Source organism: Taudactylus pleione, unplaced genomic scaffold (genome assembly GCF_031769625.1).
Source record: "Taudactylus pleione unplaced genomic scaffold, aTauple2 ptg000644l, whole genome shotgun sequence".
NCBI lineage: Eukaryota > Metazoa > Chordata > Amphibia > Anura > Myobatrachidae > Taudactylus > Taudactylus pleione.
In genome coordinates, this window is record NW_028285046.1 from 1,910,297 (window position 1) to 1,937,752 (window position 27,456).

General features: G+C 45.8%; 1 protein-coding gene across 1 annotated transcript in view; it reads right to left on the reverse strand.

Moving 5' to 3' along the window:
* Positions 1-7,784: 7,784 nt before the first annotated feature.
* LETM2 (leucine zipper and EF-hand containing transmembrane protein 2) overlaps positions 7,785-27,456 on the reverse strand; it is a 57,731-nt gene continuing 38,059 nt past the window's right edge. The window contains exons 10-11 of the mRNA XM_088455123.1: positions 9,940-9,999; positions 7,785-8,524 (exon numbers count right to left, since the gene is read on the reverse strand). Coding sequence (XP_088311249.1) covers positions 8,498-8,524; positions 9,940-9,999 — 87 coding nt within the window. The 3' untranslated portion in view covers positions 7,785-8,497. The remainder of the gene's footprint in view (positions 8,525-9,939; positions 10,000-27,456) is intronic.

Consider the following 27,456-nt stretch of genomic DNA (forward strand, 5'->3'; position numbering starts at 1 on the left):
CGTCAAGCTGCCCACGAAGGACCCACAGACCTAGTGGAATGAGCCTTCAGAGAAGGAGGGACCGGTAGGCCTTCATGAAGATAAGCTTCAGAAATAGCCATACGGATCCAGGCTGCCAAAGTTTGCTTTGAAGCAGGCCAACCCTTTTTACAGAAGCCATAGAGGACAACAAAGCGTCCGACTTCCTAAACAAAGAAGTGCGGTCCACATAAGTCCTTAAGGCCCGCACAACATCCAAAGAGGCCTCACCCACGGAAAGACCCGGTGAGTTAAAGGCCGGAACAACTATTTCCTCGTTAACCTGAAACTGGGAAACAACTTTGGGGAGAAACTCGGGCCGAGTGCGGAGCACTGCCCTGTTCCCATGAAAAAAACCAAGAAAGGGGGTCTACAAGAAAGAGCCCCTAACTCAGAAACACGTCTGGCTGAAGCAACGGCCAGAAGGAAAACAGTCTTAGCTGTTAGCCATTTAATATCCACTGAGCCCAGTGGTTCAAACGGCGGTCCTTGGAGAGTCCTCAGGACCACAGCCAAATCCCAAGGCGCCACAGGTGGAACAAAGGGCGGCTGAATACGGAGAACACCTTGCATAAAGGTGCGCACATCCGGGATTGTAGCAATCCTACGGTGAAACCAGACAGATAGGGCCGAAACCTGTACCTTCAAAGAAGCAAGGCGAAGCCCATGATCTAGTCCCGCTTGCAGGAAGGCGAGAATCCGAGACAGACGAAACTCCCGCGGTGCATAACCTCTCGGTCGACACCACTGGAAGAACGTATGCCACACGCGATGGTATATCCTCGCGGAAGACGGTTTCCGAGCTCGTAACATGGTACACAGCATAGAGCTGGCAAACCCCCAGGACCTCAGCATGGCCGTCTCAACAGCCACGCCGCCAAAGACAGCCGAGTCAGGTCCGGGTGAAGACAAGGACCCTGAGACAGAAGGTCCGGTCGTAGCGGCAACCGCAGAGGACTGTCCACGGACAGACCCTGAAGGTCTGAGAACCAGTGCCGTCTGGGCCACGCGGGAGCTATCAACAGGAGCGTCCCTCCTTCCTGTTTGAATTTCCGGATTACCCGTGGAAGAAGGGAGACCGGAGGGAACAGGTATGCGAACCTGAACGTCCACCGGACGGACAGAGCATCCACCAGAGACGCCCCTTCGTCTCTTGTGCGAGACCCGTACACCGGCAACTTGTTGTTGTGCCGGGACGCCATGAGGTCGATTTCTGGAAGACCCCACCTGTCCACCAGTAGTTGAAAAACGTCCGGGTGCAGGGACCATTCCCCTGGATGAACGTCCTGGCGACTTAGAAAGTCCGCCTCCCAATTTAGCACTCCCGGGATGAAGACCGCTGATATGGCCGGAAGATTGCGCTCCGCCCAAACCAGGATCCGAGAGACCTCTACGAGAGCCGCCCGACTGCGAGTTCCTCCTTGCCTGTTTATGTAGGCCACGGTGGTAGCATTGTCCGACTGGACCTGCACCGGGTGACCCTGGAGAAACCGCTGTGCCTGCAGGAGAGCATTGAAGACCGCACGGAGTTCCAAGATATTTATTGGAAGCTCCGCTTCTGTCGGTGTCCACCTGCCCTGGAACAAGTGTGGACCCGAAACTGCTCCCCAGCCTCGAAGACTGGCGTCCGTTGTCAACAGGACCCAATTTGGAACCCAGAACGGACGTCCCTTGTTGAGGTGGATCATCTTTAACCACCACGCAAGGGACAGGCGAACCTCCGGGGTGAGCACAATCGTCTGGAACTTCAGAGACTGAGGCAGCCCGTTCCACTTGGACAGGATCAGGTGCTGCAGAGGTCTAGAGTGAAACTGGGCGTATTCCACCATGTCGAACACCGACACCATGGAGCCCAGTAACCTCATCGCCGAGTGTAAGGACACCCGGCGGCTGTGCAGACAACTGCGCACCCTTGACTGTAAAGCAGAGATCTTGTCCTCCGTCACGAAGATCCTTTGCTGTCCCGAGTCCAATAAGGCTCCAAGATGCAGAATCCTCCGAGACGGGATTAGAGTGGACTTCTGCCAGTTAATTAGCCAGCCGTGCCGTTGCAGCAGTGCAATGGTCAGGTCCAAGTGGTGTAACAGGAGCTCTGGAGATCCTGCCACCAATAACAGGTCATCCAAGTACGGCAACATGCGGACTCCTTGCAGCCGCAGAGAAGCCGCCATGACCGCCATAGCGTCCTGTATGTCCAATGACACCATGTAGTCCCCAGGTTCCAGCGCCAGAATGATGGACCGTAGGGTCTCCATCCGAAACTTCGGGACCCGCAAAGACTTGTTGAGTGCTTTGAGGTTGAGAATCGGACGATATGACCCATTGGGTTTCTGTACCAAAAATAGATTTGAATAGAAACCCTGGCCCCTCTGGGAGAATGGAACAGGCACTATAACTCCAGCCTGGAGCATAGTGTGCAATACCTTCCGCAGCTCCGTAGCCTTGTTCCGGTCTGATGGTAGACCCGTGGTGAAGAATCGAGCCGGGGGTCTGTGCCGGAAGGAGAGGGCGTACCCGTGAGAGACCACCTCCAGAACCCAAGTGTCTGTCGTAGTGAACGACCAACACCGGGAGAACTGCAGCAGGCGGCCTCCCACCCTGGGATCCCCCAAGGGGAGACCCGGACCGTCAGGCCGCAGGCTTGTCATCTGGCTTGGGGGCCGGACGTCTGGTACTCCATGCCTGTTTCCGGGGCTTGCCCGATTTCTTAGGGCCAGCCTGTCGAGGAAACGACTGTGGTTTGGGCCTGCCCTGGGCCCTAGATGACCGAAAGGACGATGGTCCAGAACCAGAAGGAGCAGCGGCCGACGGGAGACAAGCAGATTTGGCTGCCGCCAGCGTGGCCACAATCTTATCCAGATCCGGACCGAAGAGAACTTCTCCGGTAAACGGCAACGCTTCCAGACCTTTCTTGGATCTGCGTCCGCCTTCCAGGATCGCAGCCACAAGGTGCGACGAGCAGCTACCGCTGCTGAAGAAATTCTAGACACCAGAGTACTAATGTCTAGAGCCGCCTCGTTGATGTAGGTGGCCGAATCACGGAGATTGCCAATCAACTCCGCTTGTTCGGCCGGACAGTCGGATTCAAAAGAAGCCTCTAATGAATCCGCCCAGCGCTCCATCGCTCTGGCAACCCAGCAAATGGCCATAGCCGGCCGTGCTGCCCCCCCTGCAAGGGAATAAGCGGACTTCAGGCAGATTTCTACCTTGCGGTCCGTAGCATCCTTAAGGGAGGACATGGATGGCATCGGCAATGTGGCACTACGGACAAGACGGGTCACGTGAGAATCCACCTGTGGAGGGGATTCACACTTAGCAAAATAATTATCCGCGAACGGATAAGCCACCGCCAGGCGTCTCTGCGGCTGGTATCTTTTGCCAGGTTGTTTCCACGCCTCCTGTAAATGGTCCACCAACTGACCCGAAAGAGGAAAGACTGTGGCATCGCCCTTCACATCTTTGAAAAAGGCATACTTAGATTTAGCCGCTGGGGGAACTTCGTCCTCAATCACCAAGGCTGTGCGGACCGCCCGAATAAGTCCAGGAATATATACTTTGGACTTAGCATCAGCGTCCTTAGTATGGAAAGGTTCCTGATCGTAAGGATCCAGAATCTCCCCATCATCAGACGTCCCTTCGTCATCCTCATAAGGAGCGGACAGAGACGCCACCGGCCTTTTATGAGGCCGCATCACAGACTCCCCTTGCAATACATCCGACAAGTGCTGTAAAGAACTCGTCAGGGAGTTAACCCACGCTGGCTCCTGAGAACCCGGGAGCGGGGAAATAGGGAGACTGTGGGGTACCACCAATTGTCGTGGGAACCCCTGCATGGGTGACGACACCACAGACTGCTGGGACAAACCCATCGGAGTAAACGCGGGCTGCGGAGCTAACTGGCCCACTAAAGCTGTTAACGCCTGAGCGAAACAAGCCCAGGGCGGCTCCTGTACCGGTGCTGTAACCGTAATAGGCCGCGCCATGGACAACACTGCCGGCAAAGGCCCTCCGCGCTACCCTCCCCCTCCGCTAACGGTACTTTGCACGTGGTACACTGTAGCCGGAGGGGGAAATCACTTTCAGACATGATGGCACCACGTATGTGACCTCTCACCAATTAAGTATTAAATAGGCGAGAGACCACCCTGCAGCACCGCACCGCAAGGGCTTTAGCAGAAAGAACAGGGACAGTAATAAAGCTGACAGTTTAGTGAAGAATAGTTACAGGCAGCGCTAGCACAGTCACATACAATGCAGAGAAATAACAATTCCTGCACTAACAGCGCTGATCACTCAACTACACAGACACAGGGCCTGGTAGGACACAGCGCTGCATACACAGACCTGAGCCACAGCGGAGGAGAGGTATGCGGGGGGACCCAGACCACGATGCTTCCTTCCAGACTTCCAGCAGCGTTCACCATGCGTTGCAGAGAAGATGGCCGCCGAGGAGCAGAGAGAAGCTGGCCTGGGGGAGGAGCGCTGACACAGGACCAGTCAGCACAGTGCAGAGAGGGCTGTGTGCAGCGGGGGAGGCGCCGGCTGTGAGACAGGGAAGGCGCGCTCCCCTGGCATGCATTTAACCCCTGGGACGCCGCAGCGCTACCGCTCTGCTGCGGTCCGCTGTCCCAGGGGGTAGTGGAAGCGCAGGTTGGTCGCCTGGCTCCACGCTGCAGCCAGTCCCCAGGGAGCCCCCTGCCTGGGGACTTAGGACCATGTGATCAGCGGGGACCCACCGCGGGACCCCGCTGCTTACCTCTGTCCCCCTTGAATCCGGCCATGGTCCGGAGCATCTGGGGTCACCGCTAGCTGTGACCCCAGACGCCCACCAGCATCCCCGGATCAGTACCGGCGTTCTGGTACCGGCGGGGTGTAGGGAAGACAGCATGGACGTCAGGACTGACTGTCCATGCTGTTCATCCAGTTGTGCAGCCACAGCTGCATGAAGAATAAGCTTCAGGGGCTCTTCTAGCCCCCACTCCAACAGGTGCACCCGACTCCGGCCGGGCACCAAACTAAACTGAGGTGCCTTGGCCTGGGGGCGGGGTATAGGAGGGGGACCTAGTGCATCCTGGGAGGCTGAAAGCTTAACTCTTTGGTGCCCTGCGACTGACGTCACACCTATACCCCAAGGTATCCTGTGGATACCCTATGGACCCTGAAGTAGAAATATATATATATACATATACACACGTACACACAGACATACATATATATATATATTTGAATGGGAAGTCAATCTCTTTGAAAAGGAAGAGATAGTACCAACAGTTGACTTGTCAAGACTCCTGCACCAGGAGATCAGCATGCTTATATAGTACTTAGAATACTACATTTTAGTGTCTTATGTTGTTCACCCGTCCTGGAAGTACTTACCGGGCGCTGTCAAGTGCGCCACTGCATGTAGTAATAAATAATAATAGGTTCCCCGAAAAAGGGCACCGTAGATATTCACTGATGTGAACAACTATACTAGATATTGTCCAAGGTCACAATGCGATAGCTCAAGACCTAAGTGTTGTGAGGCAGAATGCCTCTTTAGAAGAGCCTGAGCTGAACCTAGACACTTAGTGCCCCAGGAACATCTATATAAGAACATAGTTTTACAAACAAGGCGGCCACAGGACATGAATAGGGTATAGAAGTGACTCTAGTCTATAAAGCCACCTAATCAATTGTATATTGGATCTAGAGCTCAGTTTAAAAGAAAAAAAATGTACGTGCTACAGAAGCAAGCACCCAGGATTTAAATCTATAGGTGTATAGCCTATAACTCCTGGTAATTCCAGGCGGCTTCCCATCCGAGTACTAAAACGGTCCAAGGCCACCTGGTTATAATAGATTGTAGAATAATAATAATAGGTACACCTGATTGTTGAAACCTAGGTATACCTCTCTCTCTATGTATTCAATATATAAAAATCCCTAGGGAGAGATAGTGTAAAGCGGAGTTATTGTACGTGTCAACTACCACATCAGGAGAATCCATCCAATCTCAGCATCTTTACTTTAAAATATGCTAGGTTTCAGACCTAAAACTGATAAGAACAGATCCTACCCTTGCCTTTAGGTTAAGGACAAGAATATATGAAAAACAAACAAAAAAAACCCCCCAAAAATTATATATATATATATATTCTATATATATATATATATATATATATATATATATATATATATATATATATATATATATATATATACACACACAATATATATATATATATATATATATATATATATACACACATACACACACACACTATATATATACACAATATATATACATATATACACACAATATATATACATATATATATATATATATATATATATATATTTATGTCAGAGAGTATACTGTCCCTGCATGAGGCAGAACACTAAGCATCACTCCAGGGTTTGAAAAATGAACAAATTTTTCTTTAATTCAACTTTTCAAGGCCCTTACGGCCCAGTCGTCTTTCCATTTTATCTGTCTCCCAGGCTTGACACATCTAGCCCAAAGTGTGCGACATAGGGCATGTGCCTAGAGGAAGTGTAGGAATAAGTATATAACAAAAGTCCAAAAGGAGACCTCAGCACTGTATGCAGCAGTGTAAACTTAAGTGTTCCTTAGGGAGTAAAGCACAGATCCTAGCTCAATATTTTGAAACTTTTTGGAAAAATGAAAATGAGCTTTCCACAATAGATAACACTGAAGCTTGAAGACATTTATTTTCTAACGCCTCAACAAACTATAGGCTGATTATAATTTAGAAAGATAAGAGGAAATACATAGCAGCAGGGCATAGGTGTCAACTGTCCCTAATTTTCAGGGACAATCCTGGATTTTAAAGCTGTAGCTAAATCCCTCTTTGTCGGGCTACGTACCAGCACAAAACTGGCTCCTAGAACTGATATTTGATCAGGATGAAAGACACTGCTGATCGCATTTTTGGGGACCAGGTTCATGATGCATGGAGTGCACTAAAATACTACAAGGCTGGACAGATGGCACAGGTTGTCCTGCACCAATGTGATGTATACCAGAGACACCGGGTGGGTATTCAGAGCTAGAGTATTAACGTGTTCGGGATGGCAGCTAGTGAGTCAGACAAGGAACATATTCTAAAAGAAAACAAAAATAAGTAGGTTACATTACATTGCACAGAAGTTTAAGTAGTGCCTTAATAATAAAGGTCAATTTCTTATACTCTGGGCTTTATAAATAGTGTAAATATTTATTTAGAAAGAGTAATTAAGATGCAAAAAATAAGTGAGAATCAAACTCAGTAAACATAACATTATGTGGTGTGTAGTGCTCCACAATATTGTCTGTCAAGTATTTTGTGTGATGTGTGCCAAAACACAGGCTCGTCACTCTTCCTGTGCCCCGTTTATAGGCTAATCAGGAACGTTGGAATACACTGAGATGTCAGAACTTTGTTTGAGCCTTGTTTTATTGAATGAGTCAGTCCCAGGAGTGTTGCCTACTATTGGGTGAGCTTGTGAGGAGGACACCCAGGTAGTGCTCAATATTGGGTCAGCTGATTGTACTGTGGATGTGGTGGAGAACAACCATAAGTGGTCAGTGCTGTAATACAAGTCACCCGATTGGCGAACCTATGAAGTGGAAGCAATCTGGGTACATGTAATGGAGCTGCAGTGGCTACGGAGAAACTTATGGATAAGTGGACTGAGATATATACAGCACAAAATGCTCATTCATAATATTGGGTTATAAGGGAGCGTGAACTTGGAAAACACTAATAAACAACACAGTGACGATATAGATATTTTTATGTTTACTTTTGTATTGTGTTTTTTTTTTACATTACAGACTGCAAGAAAATATCTACTGTATGTACAAGAATATATAGCAAGTCAAGAGCATAAACTGTATAATGTTCTAAAATTCAGTATTCAAAAACATATGTACATATTTACATACCGTATAAGTTAAAGAAATATATGGCGTTTACTTACATATAAAGTATAGAGTATTTGTGATTATATTATTTCCTTTGTAAAGTGTAGGGCTCTTTTCTTAAAATGTTCACAACATCACTGAGACATGAGGCACAAAATGAAGATAGAAAGGATGCATTCTCAGGAATATTGCTTCAGAGCACAAAATAGCTGCCTTCACTTTCATAATACAATAATAAAATAAATCACGATGCACTACGCGAAGGATTGATGTGCTTTTGATAGTGTGACATGTGATGTCACATGTCCCCTCTGTATAATTATAAGCTGGAAGTTCATTATAAGAAACCTAAAATTCCCCAAGCATACTCCACATGGTTTTACAGTGGATCATATGTGTCTTTATTGGACATGTGGACCGCTAACTGGGAGCTGATTGGTCAGAAGACTCCACATGTCCTGGAGCACCATTCTTGTTAAGAGAGGAAGTAAGCAGAAATATGTCCATGTTCTGACTTGGAGGTATGTTCTTGTAAGGTGAACGATCTGAATGTACTACTGTCCTCTGGTGTTACACTCCGTTGGCACTGGCTTTCGCCTATAGGAACAACCAAACAGAAATAGAGTTCGCATTTTATTGCTGTGATACATAAAAATGCATTGGTTTGCGGAACTGGAGGCAGCCATTTTACGAGCTAAACTAAAAACAAATCGCTTATGGCCGCTTGAAGTGTTGGGGCCATTAATGGTACCCACAGTATGAAGACAACGACTAATGTGCATCCTCTCTTGCAGGCACTAATATTGTTATTGCAAACTATATCTAAAAGTAGCAGACAAACCTGCTGCTAGAAGATTCACTTCAAAAAGGATCTAGCAGTGCAGATGGTATGCTCTACACAGCTCCAGTCCAGGGTTTCCCTTTATAGACTTGTATCCCAGTTTCAATACAATAAAATTTTTGTATTGGAGACAAAGTTTTCGGGCCATAAATGAGGGTGGGCGAACTGTCAAAAGTTGACATTAGTACTGATCCCTTATTATCTTGTACCTATACCTAACCTCCTCCACTTCCATTACATTATTAATAAACATAGCAGTGAAAATATTGGTACCCCATGTGACCTTTACCTATTTTACGGCCTAGGGTTATCCTGCTCACCTCAACCTCTCTCAAAGTACTCCTGCCCCTATGCATAAATCAACTACCATGGCCATCCCATGACCGAACATTCAGAAAGGAATAGTAAGGTTTCTGCACAGATTAAAATTAAACGTGGGACCCCAACTTGAAGAAATTCTATCTTCCAGGTACTGGCCAATAAAGTCATTTTGGTATCACATTTAGCACCACTGTGACCTATCGGTATGGCTGGAGGATGCCCATAAACGGCTGCGGAATAGAAGTTCAACAATCATAATGTTAACATAGTCTAAATGTCTACATTGTGAATGTCAACATTTACTATGTCGACACTGACATAATGTGGATATGTTGACCATGTCGACATTATGCATGTTGAAGGTAAGAATGTGGACCATACTATCTAGCTGCAGCCTATCCTTAAGATTGACATGTTCATAAACAAAAAGTTTATTGCAACATCAGAACCATTAGATATCAGTGTGGCGATATTCTGGATGTTGGCAATATGGATGCCTTCACCTTAAACACAGGCACACCGCAGCAGTCTTCCAACCATATTTACCACACTGCCAAATAATGAACATGTGGATTTTGAGGGTGATGGTCAGATATTGCAGTAAGTTTCTGCAAACAGCCTCTACAATATTGGCTAATTGCAGGTCAGTCTGTGATATTGCAGTGTATGTGGGCACCTTTACATACAGGAAGAGATACACAGAGATTACATGGAAATACATGAGCCTGAACAGCAGACTTCTAAGAAGATGGTGTTACCCTGTTATTTATATTTGACTAGAATTAAACACAATGGAATCATATCAAGTGATGCTACTAAACATGTAAGAGGCTGTTGTCCTGTAACTTACATTTCCTTTTGCTTGCAATGTTGAATCTTTTATCAGAGTGTTTGAGGTAATATCTTCATCCTGTGAGAATATACAAATAAAATATAAAAAATAAACTTGACTGCAGTATACTTTAATACAGTGGGGTGAAAAGTTTTTGCACCCTTCTTGATTTCTTCTATTTTTGCATATTTGCACTTAATTAATCTTAACAGATCTTCAAACAAAATGTAATAAAAAACATGAGTAAAAACAAAATACTGTTTTGAAGGAAAGTTCCACACATGTGAAAAATGAATTGCCCCCTAAACTTAATAACTGGTTGTGCCAGCTTTAGCAGCCACAACTGCAACCAAATACACCCTGTCGAAGCTGGATAATTGGCTGAGACAAGATCAGTTTAAAATTGAATCGCAGCGACGCCATCTTGCAACTGGCCGCAAGACGCCATCTTGGAAATGAGATCGCAAGACGCCATTTTGTGAATGGCCGCCCAAGCGCCATTTTAGATAAACTCATATTTAAGTATATATGGCGATATTACTATTAGCACCATGCGATTGCATCTTTCATCATTTCTCATATACACATTAATACGCACAATTGCGCTGTTAACTAGTCGCATATTAGCGAATGCCTAAATTCCTATATGAAAACACCATTTAGTAGCTAAATGCGCACGCACCCACACCAAGTTAACTAGCGTCTTTATATCAAACCCCGCATACTCACACATTACATATTCACATACAAGGTTTCATAAGCTTTAAAGGTATAAGATTTAAGTTTGTTCATTTAGTATAAATGCTATGAAATAAAGATTGTTTGGTAACTAAGGTTTTATACATGATAAGTAAGCAGTGTTTGGTTTTGTACTGATGCGTACTCTTTCCACAGTATTCCGGTATTATCAGTGGGGAGATCGCATCATGCATTCTCACCTTATGGACCGCAGAGACTTCAAGCAACAAAATGTATATTATATGAATAACTGTTAGGATGTTGCATGTGGCGGGAATCTAGGGACCCTCCGTTGTTAGAGGTTGGGTTGTGTCTATTTGAATCAGCCTTTTAAATGCTCTGTAACAGATGGATCCCCCTTGGGAACCAATAGCATCAGCAACAAACGTCTCTATTGTTTTGTCTATTCCTGGGGGGTATAAATATGTGTGCTCCAACACTGGGTCTTTAGTTTTCGTGCTGAATGCTGAAAGACGAGGGGTTTCTTGCTGATGCCTAACATCTGGTCTGGAAGCTCTGCGTATGTATACTAAACTTGGGTCTGTATAATTCCTTTGCGCCTAATTGTGTCTGGATCAATAGCGTGTAACTGACTGTACTTTTTACTTGAATAATACTTGTGCTTTGGAACCACAGATTCCAGGTCTTAAGTCTTTATTTACTGTTTGACTGCCTACGCATATTAGCGTCATCTTTAGAAGGTATAGGCAGGATATTAGAAGGTATAGGAAGGAGTGTATAGAGGTTCTGATCCAGTATCATTAGTTGGGGGCTCGTAGTGAAGTCACTTACCTGCTCACACGGTACATTAAGTCTATCGATATTTCAGCAAAGGGTAGAGTGGCCACATGCAGGGTTTACCTGCAACCGCTTTGTACTGAAAGATCGCTATCCGTCTCCGTGTGAATCAAGGAAACTGACTAGAATCCAGGGACAAGAGAGGAAAAAGTTTGTTTTCCTCTGTTGATAGAACCTTACGTTTAGGTGCCGCAGTACTGAGTACGCAGCTGAGTCGCAGGTTTGCGCACAGCAAAGATGCACTTGTGTATGCAGTTAAAGGTTGTGTGGAAGTCGCATTATTGTGTATGCGACTGGTCGCACAATAGCGTATACGTACTTCCGGTTGTGCTGCCACGTGTTTTAGATAAAGCCGTTGAGGTTTACATTTTTCAATTATTAGCAATATCTGGGTTAACGTGTATTTTTCTGCGCAGGAAAAAAGTGTGTAACAGTGAGTGTTTGTTGGTAGGGGTAACTTGTTCCCTACAGTTAAAGGTACCGTATGACCTTTAAGGGATAAGTGCTAGTCGCTCGGTAAGCAGCTTTACTGTTCTATACACAGTAGCAGGTGTACATGTTGTCTTTGTTGTAGAGAGGTGCGTGGAAGTGGCCGACATACAAACTTCCATAGGTGTGGAAGTTGCCTTACTAAATCTTATCCAGGTGTGGAAGTTGCCTTTTTCAAATCTTATCCAGGTGGGTGGGCGCCGCCGACTTAAATCGTCCACAGGTAAGTGAAAGTATCTTGATTGTCTTTCACCAGTTTAAATCTTCATCGAAAAGCGTAGGATTTTGTCTCAGAATGGGAGCCGCGCAAACAGTAGAGATATTAGACAATGATGTGCTGCTAATGGAGGCGCCGATCGGATCGGCTCGTCGTATTATGCATACTACGTACGGTACTTATGCGATAAGGTATTGTGATGTATGGTTTAATAAAAATGTATTAGATAATTCCGGGATCACATCAGTCTGATGCGCTCCCGAGAGAAAAAGGTTAAATATTATGAATGTTTAAAATTGTGGCAGCATGAAGGGGATGCATGGCTTAAAAATGTGCAAACGACGCAAACTAGCGTCGCAAGCACATTGCCAGAGAATACATCCGCGACGCTAAATTGCAATACGGGCGAGCCGCAAAATAGCGCACACGTGCGGCAAGGTAGTGTTGTGGAGAGTATTGCCGGCAGTTCATGCTCACTTCCCCCACCTTATGTGGATGGAGGTGCAAGTACAGTTACCAAAAATACTCATAAAAATTTAACAAGCAATTTGTACCCTCTCTTAAGCAACCATAAAGAAAATGTTTATGATGTGGATGATGAGCCTATTGTAATGTCTGCCATTTCCCATGCTGTGCACATGATTGATGCTGCATCACCACAATCACGAGTGGTGCCGCCATCTCCATCAGTAACAGTAAAGGAAGTGTTAACACCCTCTGCACCAGTAGAGGAAGTTGTTCATATCATACGTAGCAGCAGCAGACTAAACCCCCAGCCAGGTAACCAGGTCAAAGGTAGCAGCGCTACCGGTCTGCATCCCATTCGGACGATAACTGTTCCGAATGGAAATGCAGATGCGAACGGTGTAGTGCCCACGAGGGAAGTGGTAATGCATTGTCCTTGGACAAGAGCAGAACTAAATTCCATCATAAATGATTTCCCCGATCCCAAAAAGGAACTAGCCAAATGTCAAAGATTTTTGAGAAATTTGGGTAGTTCACATAAGCCCACTAATAAAGATTGGCGTGTGGTGTTAAGGGCCTGCCTACCACGCAATACCGACGTGACAAAATTTATCACGGATTGTGTATTGGATGGTGACGTTCCCTTAACCGACCAAGTAAAACAAAGGTAACATTTCCCGCATTGTAACTCAATTGGGTATATATTTTCCAGTAGTAGTTAACTGGAACAAAATTTTCACCATTAAGCAAAAGGAGAGTGAATCTGCAGAAGATTATTGCGACCGGACACTGCAGGCTATCACCCAGTACACTGGGATAGAGGCTATTAAAGATAGCACTCACCACAGGGGAATGATAGTCACGGTACTCGTGGACGGTCTGAAAGAGAGTTTAAAAACCCGGGTTCAGACCTCACAGCCTGGCTGGCAGGGACTCACAATAGATACCCTCATAGAAACCGCCATCGAACATGATAAAAACATCTGAAAGAAGAGAGAAGCCCAGAGCAAAAAACTAATGGCTGTCAGTATCCAAGCTCTGGAGGGAATGACAGTAACATCACAGCCAACAGACACACTTGCACTTACATCTGAACAAGTATGTGCCCTCACTAAGTATGTACCGACGCAACAACAAACACAACTCTATCCCACTAACCCGATACAACCACAGGTCCCATACTACTCACAAACTTCTTATCCCCAACAATACCCTTACCCTCCCTATCCTTACCCATATCCACCACCTTTACCCTCTGCTCATACCTCACAACAACACGTCTTCACCCGATCCACGAACATGTTTTAACTGTAAACAAACAGGACACTTAAGTAGAAACTGTACAGTAAAAAGAGTAGGAACCCCAAGTCAGGGAAGACCTGGATATCCTCATAAGGGATATGCACAGAGACCAGCAAATGTCCAACAGGCACCAGCTCCAATTGTGGCAGTAAATACTTTATTGGAGAATGGTAGCCAACGCTAGGGGTCAGGTCATACCTGTAGTCTACAGATAGTCAGGTTAACGGGAAGTACTAGGGAAGAACCGGTCATGATGGTTGATGTAGCTGGTACTGAATATCCTTTTCTTGTAGACACAGGGGTGACCAGGTCAGTGATAAAATCTCCCGTTAATTTACAGGTGACCAACGAGACAGTACCAACAATGTGTGTAACAGGTAAAGTGGAACATTATCCTGTAACAAAGGTCCTCATTCAGAGCCACTCGCTAGCGGCAGTACGCTCGTTCCGAGCGATGTTCGCACATCTGCGCATGCGTACGGATCGTTATACGCATGCGCGAACCAGTCAGTGCGGCCGAAATTCATGTGCTCGCAATATAGCGAATGCCTGCTATTTTGTGTGACAGAATGAGGCGTATGTGGGTGGTAACAGGGGAAGGTGCTTGAAAATGGGGAGTGGAGATCCGAACGCAGGCGTGCTTAAAAGGTCAAAACAGGCGTTTTAAGGGAGTGCATAATTAATCCAGCAGCGTCATTGACGTCACTTGGTTTTTTTTAACTCAGAACTGCTCGCAAAATACTGGTTGAAAAAACCAACCACAAGAATAGCGAGCAGTTCATACGCTGGTCGATGTACTCGATTAATCTAATAAATAGCGGACATGACGTATGGTGCGAGCGGCCAGGGGGCGTTTTTAACAAATAAACGAGCGTATGTTTTGCTCGCTCGTTCAGACTTAGAGGTGTGAACAGACTGCAATTTGCGAACGGATCATTTGAATAGCCACCCCTTGTTTTTGAACGAACGACCGCAAATAGCGAACGGGTCTGAATCAGGCCCAAAGTCCACAGAGGTTACTATTGGGCCGTTACATACCAGGCATTCTTTCCTCCTGGCTGCTGCGGCTCCTACTAACCTGCTGGGAAGAGACTTGTTATGTAAGATGGGATGTGTTATATACTGCACCCCTGATGGTGTATTTTTAGATATCCCAGAGAGAGTTGCACACAAGGTGCGGGATATGTTGGACACTCCCCAAAGGATAATGTATCACTCTACAAGTTTAAATGAAAATCCATCCAAGGTAGATGTAATGTTGTCCCAAATTCCAGATTCCCTTTGGACTAAGGATGGACAGGACACTGGATTAATGGCAAACGTAAACCCTGTAATGGTAAATTTAAAAGGCGACAGGCAAGCTCCAAAAATTCCCCAGTACCCACTAAAACAGAAGGTAGAATTAGGGTTTTTTCCAATAATTGAGCGATTATTGCAACAGGAAATTTTAGTTCGTACAGCTAGTATAGCCAACAGTCCCATTTTTCCAGTGAAAAAGAGTGGTGGGAGGGGTTATAGGCTGGTACAAGACCTTAGAGGTGTTAATAAGGTGGTAGAGAGCCAATTCCCTGTAGTGCCAAATCCAGCTGTCATTCTGATGCAGATCCCACCAAACGCAACCCATTTCACTGTCATTGACCTCTGTTCTGCTTTCTTCTCTGTGTCTCTCCACCCTTACTGTCAGTATCTATTCGCATTTACATACAGAGGTTTATAATACACATGGACACGGTTACCCCAAGGTTTCATAGACAGCCCCAGTATCTTCTCCCAGGCATTGCACGACTGCTTACAATCTTTCCAACCTGCCAATGGATCTGTTCAAATTCAATATGTGGACGATTTATTGCTATGTTCTGACTCGTTTATGTCATGTTTAAATGATACTAAACTTTGTTACTTCATCTCTCGCATACAGGACACAAGGTGGCTAAGGACAAACTACAGCCATGCCAATCCAGAGTAAAATATTTGGGACACTGCCTAACCCAGGGTTTACGACATCTTACAACGGATAGAATCCAGGCCATACAAAACATGACACTGCCGCAGAATAAACAGCAAATTCGTACCTTCTTGGGAATGTGTGGATACTGTAGAATGTGGATCCCAGGTTTTTCTATTTTGGCCTTACCTTTACAGGAATTAGTCTCTTCCTCAAAGCCCGATCGTGTCGTACACACAGAGGAATCAGAGCAGGCTTTCCTTAATCTTAAGGATAGCCTGACAAAAGCGGTGTCTAATATATATGTACTTCACTTTTTTATTTTCATTCTTTATATGCAGCAGCAGCTGCTCCTAACTCTCTCTTTACATTGCACTTTTCTTACTATGGTGGTGCCCTGGGGCGGCTTAGCCTGGCCGGTTTTGGGGGGTCCTGCGCTCTGGATTTGAACCTTAGTATGTTAGGGACCTACCCGAAAGAGGTTACATGGATATGGTGGGTAGGCCCATAAGCTTGGCCATGATTATGCTAAAAACCTCTATTGATTGCAAAGTTTTATTGCATTTATATATATTATTGATGATTTGGAGTTGTGCACCTGAGATTTTGTCTGTTTCTGTACACACAGAGGAATCAGAGCAGGCTTTCCTTAATCTTAAGGATAGTCTGACAAAAGCTCCTGCATTGGGAATACCCGATTATGAAAAACCTTTTGATTTGTATTGTACGGAAGCCGATGGTTGTGCTGCAGGTGTCCTTACACAAAAACATGGTGATGCCAGTAGGCCCGTAGCATACTACAGTGCCCAATTGGACACTGTGGCAAGATCACTCCCCACCTGTTTGAGAAGTGTAGCAGCTACCGCTCTATTGGTGAGTAAAAGTGAGGACGTAGTATTCGGTCATGATATGATTGTCTGCACTCCCCATGCTGTATCTGCTCTGTTGAACTCAGCTCAAACCAGACACGTCTCTTCAGCTAGGTTTACCAAATGGGAACTAGCTCTAATCGCACCCACAAAAAATTACTGTTAAACGTTGCAGCACGCTGAATCCAGCAACGTATTTACCATATGTACAACATGATGTACAAAGGGTGGAAGGAGAGGAGTTGCTGGCGGGAGGGGAGTTCAGCAGACATGATGGTACGCACGATTGTATGACATATCTGAATCAGACCTTTACTGCTAGATCTGACATACATGACACACCTTTAGAGAATGTGGATGTGACCTTTTATACGGATGGGAGTTGTCATAGACAAACAGACACAGGTGAATTATGTACAGGTTATGCTGTTGTAAATGACACAGACATCATAGAAGCTAAGCCTCTTGGTCCTCCTCACTCAGCCCAGGTGGCAGAGTTAGTAGCACTAACTAGAGCGTGTGAACTGGCAGCAGGCAATTCTGCTAACATTTACACTGACTCGAGGTATGCGTTCAGGGTGGTGCACGATTTTGGGGCTCTATGGCGTCTGAGAAATTTTATGACAGCAACAGGCACACCAGTTGCACATTCCCGACACATAAAACATCTTTTAGAAGCAATCCAACTGCCCAAAGCGGTGGCAGTAATTAAATGTAAAGCCGATACATGTGAGGATGATCTGGTGTCACTGGGCAACAACTAAGCCGATGAAGCTGCAAAATGGGCAGCAGGGTTAAAAATGTTTTCTCCAACTGAAAAAATTATGTCTTTCCAAACAATTGATATGCTGAAATTAATTGAGATGCAAAATTTGTGTTCAATTCAGGAAAAATCCATTTGGAAGTGCCAGGGATGTGGGCAAGAGTCCTCTGGGATCTGGAGGGACGGACAAGGTAAACCAGTAGCCCCCAAGGCATATTACCCCAGCCTGGCTGAGGCAGCACACGGTCTAACTCATCTGGGTAAACAAGGTATGTGCAAGTTGGTGAGGGCATACTGGTGTGCACCAGGTTTTTCTTCACAAGCAGAAAAGATAGCAATGTCCTGTCTGACCTGCTTGAGAAAGAACATAGGGAAAGCGATCCCTACCGAACCGCCCCACATTCAACCGACTGATGGACCTTTCCAGGTGATACAAATTGATTTCATCCAATTACCACCCTGCGGGAACCTTAAGTATGTATTATTGTACACAGACGTATTTTCTAACTGGGTTGAGGCCTACCCAGCGGCCACTAATACTGCTGCATTTACTGCCAAGAAAATAGTTCAGGAATTTGTATGCAGGTACGGTATCCCTAAAATCATCGAGAGTGATAGGGGTACTCATTTCACAGGTGATGTTTTTCAAAATATGTGTAAGCTGATGGGTATTAATAGCCGACTTCATACCCCCTACCGACCACAAGCCAGTGCCAAGGTAGAGAGGATGAATGGGACTATTAAAAATAAGTTAAGTAAAATCATGGCAGAGACTGGACTAGGATGGCCAGAAGCGTTACCTTTGGTCCTACATAGCATAAGGACCACTCCTAGACCTCCTCTGAATCTGTCCCCATTTCAAATATTGGCCCTCATTCAGAGCCGCTCGCTAGCGGCCGTACGCTCGTTCTGAGCGATGTTCGCACATCTGCGCATGCGTACGGTTTTTAGTACGCATGTGCGAACCAGTCAGTGCGGCCGAAAATCGTTTGTACGCTATATAGCGAGTGCCTGCTATTTTGAGTGACAGAATGAGGCGTATGTGGGTGGTAACAGGGGAAGGTGCTTGTAAACGGGGGAGTGGAATTCGAACGCAGGCGTGCTTAAAGGTCAAAACGGGCGTTTTAAGGGAGTGCATAATTAATACAGCAGCGTCATTGACCACGTCACTTGGTTTTTTTTAACTCAGAACTGCTCGCAAAATAGCGGTTGAAAAAACCAACCACAAGAATAGCGAGCAGTTCATACGCTGTTCGATGTACTCGATTAATCTAATAAATAGCGGACATGACGTATGGTGCGAGCGGCCAGGGGGCGTTTTTAACAAATAAACGAGCGTATGTTTTGCACGCTCGTTCAGACTTAGAGGTGTGAACAGACTGCAATTTGCGAACGGATCATTTGAATAGCCACCCCTTGTTTTTGAACGAACGACCGCAAATAGCGAACGGCTCTGAATCAGGCCCATTGTTCGGTAGACAACCTCATTTGATTATAAGTCCACAGGAAGACCTGAAGGGTAACACCGAGGTAACTGTAAAGTATCTTATATCAATGAGTAAGCAGTTAAAGCAACAGCAGCAGAAACTGAAATTGTTGTCTAATGATATGCCTAAAACTAACTGTCATGATGTTGAACCAGGAGAAAATGTAATGATCAGAAATTTCTTGCGTTCAGGTTGTTTGACTGATCAGTAGGAAGGTCCGTACCAGGTGCTGCTGACGAGTACTACATCTTTGAAGGTGGCCGAGAGAGATACCTGGGTCCATTCCACTCACTGCAAAAAGGTCAATCAACTGGTGGAGAAACAAGTTGGAGACAAGACTGATAGTGTGGAACTGTCGCTCGCGAGCTTGTTCCGGGAGGATTGAAAAGGTTGTAGTGAGATACCTGAACTAAAAGAAACTTGCAGGTTTTGTTGTGACAATGGACGGGCCTGCTGTGTTCATTTTCATATTCTCTTTTAGAGTGTTCACCATCCTGGTCAGTTCGGGGATATCCAGTTTCTGTGATGGGAGACCGATCGAGGAAATGGGAGCTGATGGCAGTGCTGATGGAGTGGAGTCAGGAGGACTGCAATGCCAATCAGGGGAGTGTCTGACCAATCTTAGTACTGTTATTGTTAAAAGGGCTGTCATTCCGGATACTCGGGGACGGTGTGGAGGTTTATCGTCTGAAGATTCCTGTATTTGTGAGCTATGTGGGTCCCTAGTTGATGAGAACTGTATCCAACGGTGCCAACCTAAATATAACCCGTACTGGGGTGGGTATCCTTTAGAGGATTATCATAGCATGGTAGGCAAAGTGTTAAATCAAAATGATTGCTGGGTGTGTTCACATGTGCCACAGGGACAGCATAATGTAGGGTTGGTGCCATTTCCACAGAATATCACGGAAATTTTAGAATTACAGAAAGGGAAAACATTGGATGGAAAATTCCTCTCATCCAAACCACCTCATTTCAAACTCTATCAATTCCAAGTAGATAGATCACTTTTGTGTTTAAACATAACCAACCCCAATAAACCCGGGAGTTGGAAAGTGACGGGGAATAATAAGACGATGACCTTCTCACAAAGCGCTGATAATGAGTCCATAAACCATGATCTGTGCGAGGGAAATGTGCTTAATGATAATGATGCATACCATTCCTTATGTTCTCCCTGATAATGTATATTTCATCTGTGGAAGAAAAGCGTATAAATGGCTCTCCCTGAGTTCCGAAGGTTTGTGTTACCTGGGAAGAGTAGTCCCAGAAGTTATGACCCTCACACCTGTTGAAATGCTTGGTATACATAAAAACACACCGTCACCATATCTTCACACACAATATGAACACAGAGGCAAAAGAAATATGATACCTGGTGACGTGCATAAAGCCACTGAGTTAATCAGTGAGACAACTGGCTTTCAAGTTTTAGTTGCACTGGATCCCACCAGGATTGCTCGGGGTACATTAAATTTTAGGTATATTCAGGAACTTGCTAAATTGATAGATAATATCACCGAGATGTACGATGACACATTCAGGTATACAGGGAGAGAATTGCAAGCGTACAAGAAAGAACTGGTGCAACACAGGCTAGTGTTGAATTATTTAACTGCTGTTACTGGAGGGTATTGCGTAACATTAGCCACCCAGTTCAGAGTAAAACGTTGCACCTATGTCACCAATGATACCAGCAACCCCAAGGAGGTGATAGACCGAAAGATGGATTAAATTCTGCAGCTAAAATGGGAGTTTCGTAAGAACCATAACGCTTCAGTGGCTGAAGTAGGGGAAGAGGTAGAAGGATGGGTTTCATGGGTGAACCCAGTAAAATGGTTCTCAGGTCTAGGGGAATGGGTCCAGGAAGTGATCGCTAGCATAAGCAAATTCTTGATCCTTATACTAATTGTTGTCATAATAATTGGCATATGTGTCCGATGTGTTCCTATTGTATTGAAGTGTGGAAAATGTAAAAATAGAGTAAAACGCAAGAACGAAACTATGATGGTGGTCAGTAATGACAATATGAATACCGAGGTAAATATAGAACTGCATTACAACCCTGAACTAGGAAATACCATAATTTGAAGTATTATATTTAGACGTGCATAGAATGTATTATTGAAATGTTATTTTTAGAACACCTCAGATAATGTAAAGTCTCAATTCCCCTTCAAGACTGCTTTTATAAGACTGGTGCATCCCCACACCTTTCACATGATCTTCCAAGATCCGCGGTGTGCGTATAATAGTAGTTTTATGTCCCCACCCAGAGACACATTATTGATGGATTAAGAACCACCTTGTGCCATCCCACAATAATACTAAATAATATGTAAATGTAAGCCTAAATTAAATTCAAAGAGTAGATTGTGATTGCATGTTGTTTGCTATCAAAGGGTGGACTGTCGAAGCTGGATAATTGGCTGAGACAAGATCAGTTTAAAATTGAATCGCGGCGACGCCATCTTGCGACTGCCCGCAAGACGCCATCTTGGAAATAAGATCGCAAGACGCCATTTTGCGAATGGCCGCCCAAGCGCCATTTTAGATACTCACATTTAAGTACATATGGCAATATTACTATTAGCACCATGCGATTGCATTTTTCATAATTTCTCATATACACAGTAATACGCACAATTGCGCTGTTAACTAGTCGCATATTAGCGAATGCCTAAATTCTTATATGAAAACACCGTTTAGTAGCTAAATGCGCACGCACCCGCACCAAGTTAACTAGCATCTTTATATCAAACCCCGCATACTCACACATTACATATTCACATACAAGGTTTCATAAGCTTTAAGGTATAAGATTTAAGTTTGTTCATTTAGTATAAATGCTATGAAATAAAGATTGTTTGGTAACTAAGGTTTTATACATGATAAGTAAGCCGTGTTTGGTTTTGTACTGATGTGTACTCTTTCCACAGTATTCCGGTATTATCGGTGGGGAGATCACATCATGCATTCTCAACTTATGGACCGCAGAGACTTCAAGCAACAAAATGTATATGATATGAATAACTGTTAGGATGTTGCATGTGGCGGGAATCTAGGGACCCTCAGTTGTTGGAGGCTGGGTTGTGTCTATTTGAATCAGCCTGTTAAATGCTATGTAACAGATGGATCCCCCTTGGGAACCAAAAGCATCAGCAACAAACGTCTCTATTGTTTTGTCTATTCCTGGGGGGTATAAATATGTGTGCTCCAACACTGGGTTTTTAGTCTTCGTGCTGAATGCTGATAGACGAGGGGTTTCTTGCTGATGCCTAACATCTGGTCTGGAAGCGCTGCGTATGTTACCGTACTTGGGTCTGTATAATTCCTTTGCGCCTAATTGTGTCTGGATCAATAGCGTGTAACTGTCTATACTTTTTACTTGAATAATACTTGTGCTTTGGAACCACAGATTCCAGGTCTTAAGTCTTTATTTACTGTATGACTGAGCACGCAAATTAGCGTCATCTTTAGAAGGTATAGGCAGGATATTAGAAGGTATAGGAAGGAGTGTATAGAGGTTCTGATCCAGTATCGTTAACCCAATAACTGGAGATCAGCATGAACTGCCCGCTTAAGGTCCTGCCAGAGCATCTCAATTGGAATCAAGTCAGGATTTGGACTAGGCCACTTCAAAACCTTAATTTTGTTTATTTTGAGCCTTTCAGTGGAGGACGTGGTTTTGTGCTTCGGATCGTTGTCTTGCTGCACAACCATATTGCGCATGAGTTTTAGATCACAGACTGATGATCAGACATTCTCCCTCAGAATATCCAGGTACTGAGCAGAATTCATTATCCTTGCATGTTAAAAATCCTCCCGGTGTCTGGGGACCGGGAAATTGCGTCAATCTGTTGTTGATGTATGGAGGCCTTAACTAAGGGGGCAATTACTATCTCACACAGGGCCGATTGCTGTTGGACTCTATTCCCCTCAATTATTGAAATTATTTTAAAACTGTAATTTGTGTTTACTCAGATTGTATGTTTTATATTCAATTTCGTTGAAGATCTGAAACAATTAAGTGTGACGAATATGCAAAAACAGAAGAACTCAGGAAGGGGGCAAAAACTTTTTTACAACACTAGCAAAAAATGGGATTTTGGTACCTACCGATAAATCCTTTTCTCTGATTCCACAGGGGACACTGGAGGTGCTTACGCTGGGGTATAGAGGCGTGGATAACTGGAGCTGGCACTTTAAAATAATCTAGCAGTGTGAAGCTCCTCCCCCTCTATGCCCCATCAACCCTCAGTTTAGAAAATGAAGACCGAGAGGAGATGGAGAACAAGCGGAGTAAAAGGGAGAGAAGACCACACAATAATCAAAACATACAACATACGGAACAAACCGAGCAGGCAGGTGAAGAGCGCTGAGGTGGGCGTCCAGTGTCCCCTGTGGAATCAGAGAAAAGGATTTACCGGTAGGTACCAAAATCCCATTTTCTCTTTCATCCACCAGGGGACACTGGAGGTGCTTACGCTGGGGACGTCCCAAAGTTTTCCCCACGGGGGGGAGCGCTCTGTGGCACCTGCAGAACTAGGCGGCCAAAACGGTATGCCGAAACAGCGAACGTATCAAATTTATAAAACTTGACAAACGTGTGAACTGAAGACCAAGTGGCCGCACGGCACAACTGTGACGTGGAGGCTCCCCTACCGGCCGCCCATGACGCACCCACAGAACGTGTGGGATGAGCCGAAATGGACGAAGGAGGCTGGCGGTCGGCATTAACCTAAGCCTGATGAATGTCAGCCGGATCAAACGTGCCAAAGTCTGCTTAGACGCAGGCAAACCCCTCCGAAACGCATCATAGAGGACAAAAAACGTCCCAGACTTACGGAGGGAAGCAGTCCTGTCAACATAGATGCGGAGAGCTTCAACCACATCCAAGGTAGAAGAACCACCATAGTCCTTCACCCAAGATGGTACCACAATAGGCTGATTAATATGAAAAGCCGACACTACCTTGGGAAGGAAGGTGGCTACCGTCCGGAGTTCCACCCTATCAGCATGAAACAGAAGGTAAGGTGGCTTATAGGACAGAGCACTCAATTCAGAAACTCTACGAGCCGATGCTAGAGCCAGGAGGAGGACCGTCTTCCAAGACAAGTACTGAATTTCAACCTCTTCCAAAGGTGCAAACATGGACGACTGAAGAAACAGAAGCACCAAGTTCAAGACCCAGGGAGCTATCGGAAGTACAAAAAAGGAGGCTGCAAACGCAAGACTCCCTGAAGAAACGTCTGCACCTCAGGAATGAGGGTCAACTGCCGTTGAAAGAAAATGGAAAGGGCAGAAACCTGCTCCTTTAAAGTTCCAAGACAAAGGCCAGAATCCAGACCAGTCTGAAGAAAGAAACAGAAACCGGGACACCGAAAAGTCCTAGAGGGAAGATCCCGACTGGAACACCACGAGATATAAGAACGCCAGAGGCAATGATAATGCGCAGCCGAAACTGGTTTCCTGGCACGTAGCATGGTGGGAATAACAGAGTCTGGGATTCCTCTTTATCTTAGGACAACGGTTTCAAGAGCCACCCCGTTAAATGCAGCTGCGCTAGGTTGGAGTGTATGAAAGGACCCTGCTGCAGCAGATCCGGGCGCAGAGGAAGGGGCCACGGATCGTCTGCCAAAAGGGACCGAAAGTCCGAGAACCAACTTCTCCAAGGCCAGTGTGGAGCCACGAGAATGACAGAGGCCGACTCGTGTTTATCCTTTTTTAGCAGTCGAGGAAGAAGTGGAATCGGAGGAAAAAGGTCAACAAAGTCCTAGATCCACGGAACTGTCAGAGCGTCTACTGCCACTGCCTGCGGATCTCAAGTTCTTGACACGTATACCGGGAGCTGACGATTCAATCGTGACACCATGAGGTCCACCTGGGGACATCCCCATCGACGCATCAGCGCGTTGAACACGTCTGGATGAAGCTTCCATTCCCCGGGATGGATATCCTGGCGGCTTAGGTAATCTGCTTCCCAGTTGTCCACACCCGGGATGAATACCGCCGACAGGATTACTGACTGGCTCTCGGCCCACCTGAGAACCTGAGTTACTTCTCACATGGCCCTGCGACTCTGAGTCCCTCCTTGGCGGTTGATGTACGCGACGGCCGTCGCGTTGTCGGACTGAACTCTTACCGGACGAGTGCTTAGAAACTCTGTTGCTTCTATCAGAGCATTGTAAATCGTTCCAACACATTTATGGGCCACTTTTGTTCTAGAGGGGACCATCGACCCTGAAAGTGATAATCCCCATCCTCGAAGGCTGTCCGTTGTTACGATGATCCAGTCCCACACTCTGAATCTCCGGCCCGGAAAAAGATTGTTGGATTGTGTCCACCAGAGAAGGGTCACTCTGGTAGCTGGGCTCAGACGGATCTGTCGATGTAGAAGCAGATGAGACCCTGACCCCTGTGTTAGTAGGTCCAGCTGAAACACCCTGGAGTGGAATCGCCCGAACTGTAGTGCCTCGAAGGCCGCTACCATCTTCCCCAGGAGACGCAGACAAAGAAGGAGGGACACCTTCTTTGGTCTGAGGAGCAGCTGAACCAACCACAGGATATCCTGGGCTTTGTCTATTGGAAGGAAGATCCTCTGTGATGCTGTATCTAAGATCATGCCCAGAAACAGGAGCTTCTGGGACGGATAGAGATTTGATTTCTTGAAGTTTATTATCCAACCGTGTTGGAATGTGGTTCCCAGATGGGAACGTGGAGATAGGCATCCGTGATATCCAGGGATAATAGGAACTCTCCTGGTTCCAAGCTCGCAATAACTGACTGCAGAGACTCCATTTGGAACCGATACATCTTCAGATACAGGTTCAATGACTTGAGGTTCCGATCCATCCGATTTGGGTACTACAAACAGGTTAGAGTAAAACCCCATACCTCGTTGATGTTCTGGAACCGGAACTAGCACAGATGATACTACTAGAGACTGGATAGCCTCCTCCTGGCCTTGTCTGCAGGTATTGGCAGACTTGTAGTGAAGAACCGAGGTGGAGGGGGGACCTCGAAGTCTATTCGGTACCCCAGGGAAATTAGTCTGCGGATACACGGTTCTGGCGACGTCTGGTTCCAAACTTGTTGAAATCTTTGCAGGCGGGCTCCCACTGTAGGTGGTCCCAGGTGGGACGGAAGACCGTTATGACACCTGTTTCTCAGCTGGCTTAGCCTCCTGTCTACGTGCAACCGTGTGTGGGCGGCCTCTACTCTGTTGCCTCTTGCTTGGGAGGGATCCCCTCTGGCTCTCACACGAAAGGAAAGTGGCGCACAAAAGGAATGAAACGAAGGTCCAGCGTAAGCTCTTCTGGGAGCCGATGCAGTTGACGGGAGGAAGGAAGACTTACCCCCCCGTGACCTGGGATATCCATTTGTCTAATTCCGGGCCAAACAGCATGTCGCCATTGAATGGTAAACCCTCCACCGCACGCTTGGATTCTGCGTCCGCATGCCAGGCGCGCAACCAGAGGGCTCTGCGGCCCGAAATAGCAGAAGCAGATATGCGAGCACTAACCTGACTAATATCTTTTGACGCTTCTCCCAGGAAAACTGCAGACTCATGGATGTTTTGCTGCTAGTATGCGTAACCTGCTCTGGAAGTACCAGCGTCCAAACCTGTAATCAACTGGTCAGCCCAGCAAACCACAGCCTTGTTAACCCAAGCAGTAACAAGGGTGGGCCTAAGCTGAGCACCCGCTGCAGTATAAATAGATCTTCTCCAATTTACGATCCGAAGGATCTTTTAGTACTGTGGCTCCCGGTACAGGGAGTGTCTTAGAGAGACGGGAAACTGACGCATCAACTGGAGGGAGCGTTTCCCACTTCTCTATCATGGATGATGGAAAAGGGTAGCTAGAAGGAAACCGGCGCGGAATTTGGAACCGTTTATCCGGTTGTTTCCAGGCCACTGAGAGCTGCTGTTGAAGATACAGTGAGAATGGAAAAACCGCTGATTTGGTTGTTTATGAAATAATTCACACTCCTGGGATGCAGGAATAACATCTTCAGGTAATTTAAGGATTTTTCTGACTGCCAAAATTAGAGATTCCACCCCGGGAGAGGTGGACTCTAACTCTAGAGGGGTATCGTCCTGTAACGCTTCCTCCAATTCCCCTTCCTCTTCCGTAGCGAGGAATTCCTTGTCAGACTCTTCTGACTGGAGAACAGTCGATAAAGGACACTTTTGTGTCGGTCCTTGTAAGGAAGTGGAGGGAGCGGACACAACTGTACCCATAACCTGCACCAGGGTGTCAAGAGACTTGGTTAGCCCAGCAACCCAGGGAGGCTGAGACTTACATGCCTCAGCTAACTCAGACGTTAAATCCGTCATTACTCCTACCATGTCAGCGGCCCATGTAGGCGCAGGTGAGGCAATAATAGCCATAGGTGGATCAATTGCTATACAAGCATCACATAACGTGGACCCAGCAGCATGCAGCTTGGTTAGTTTA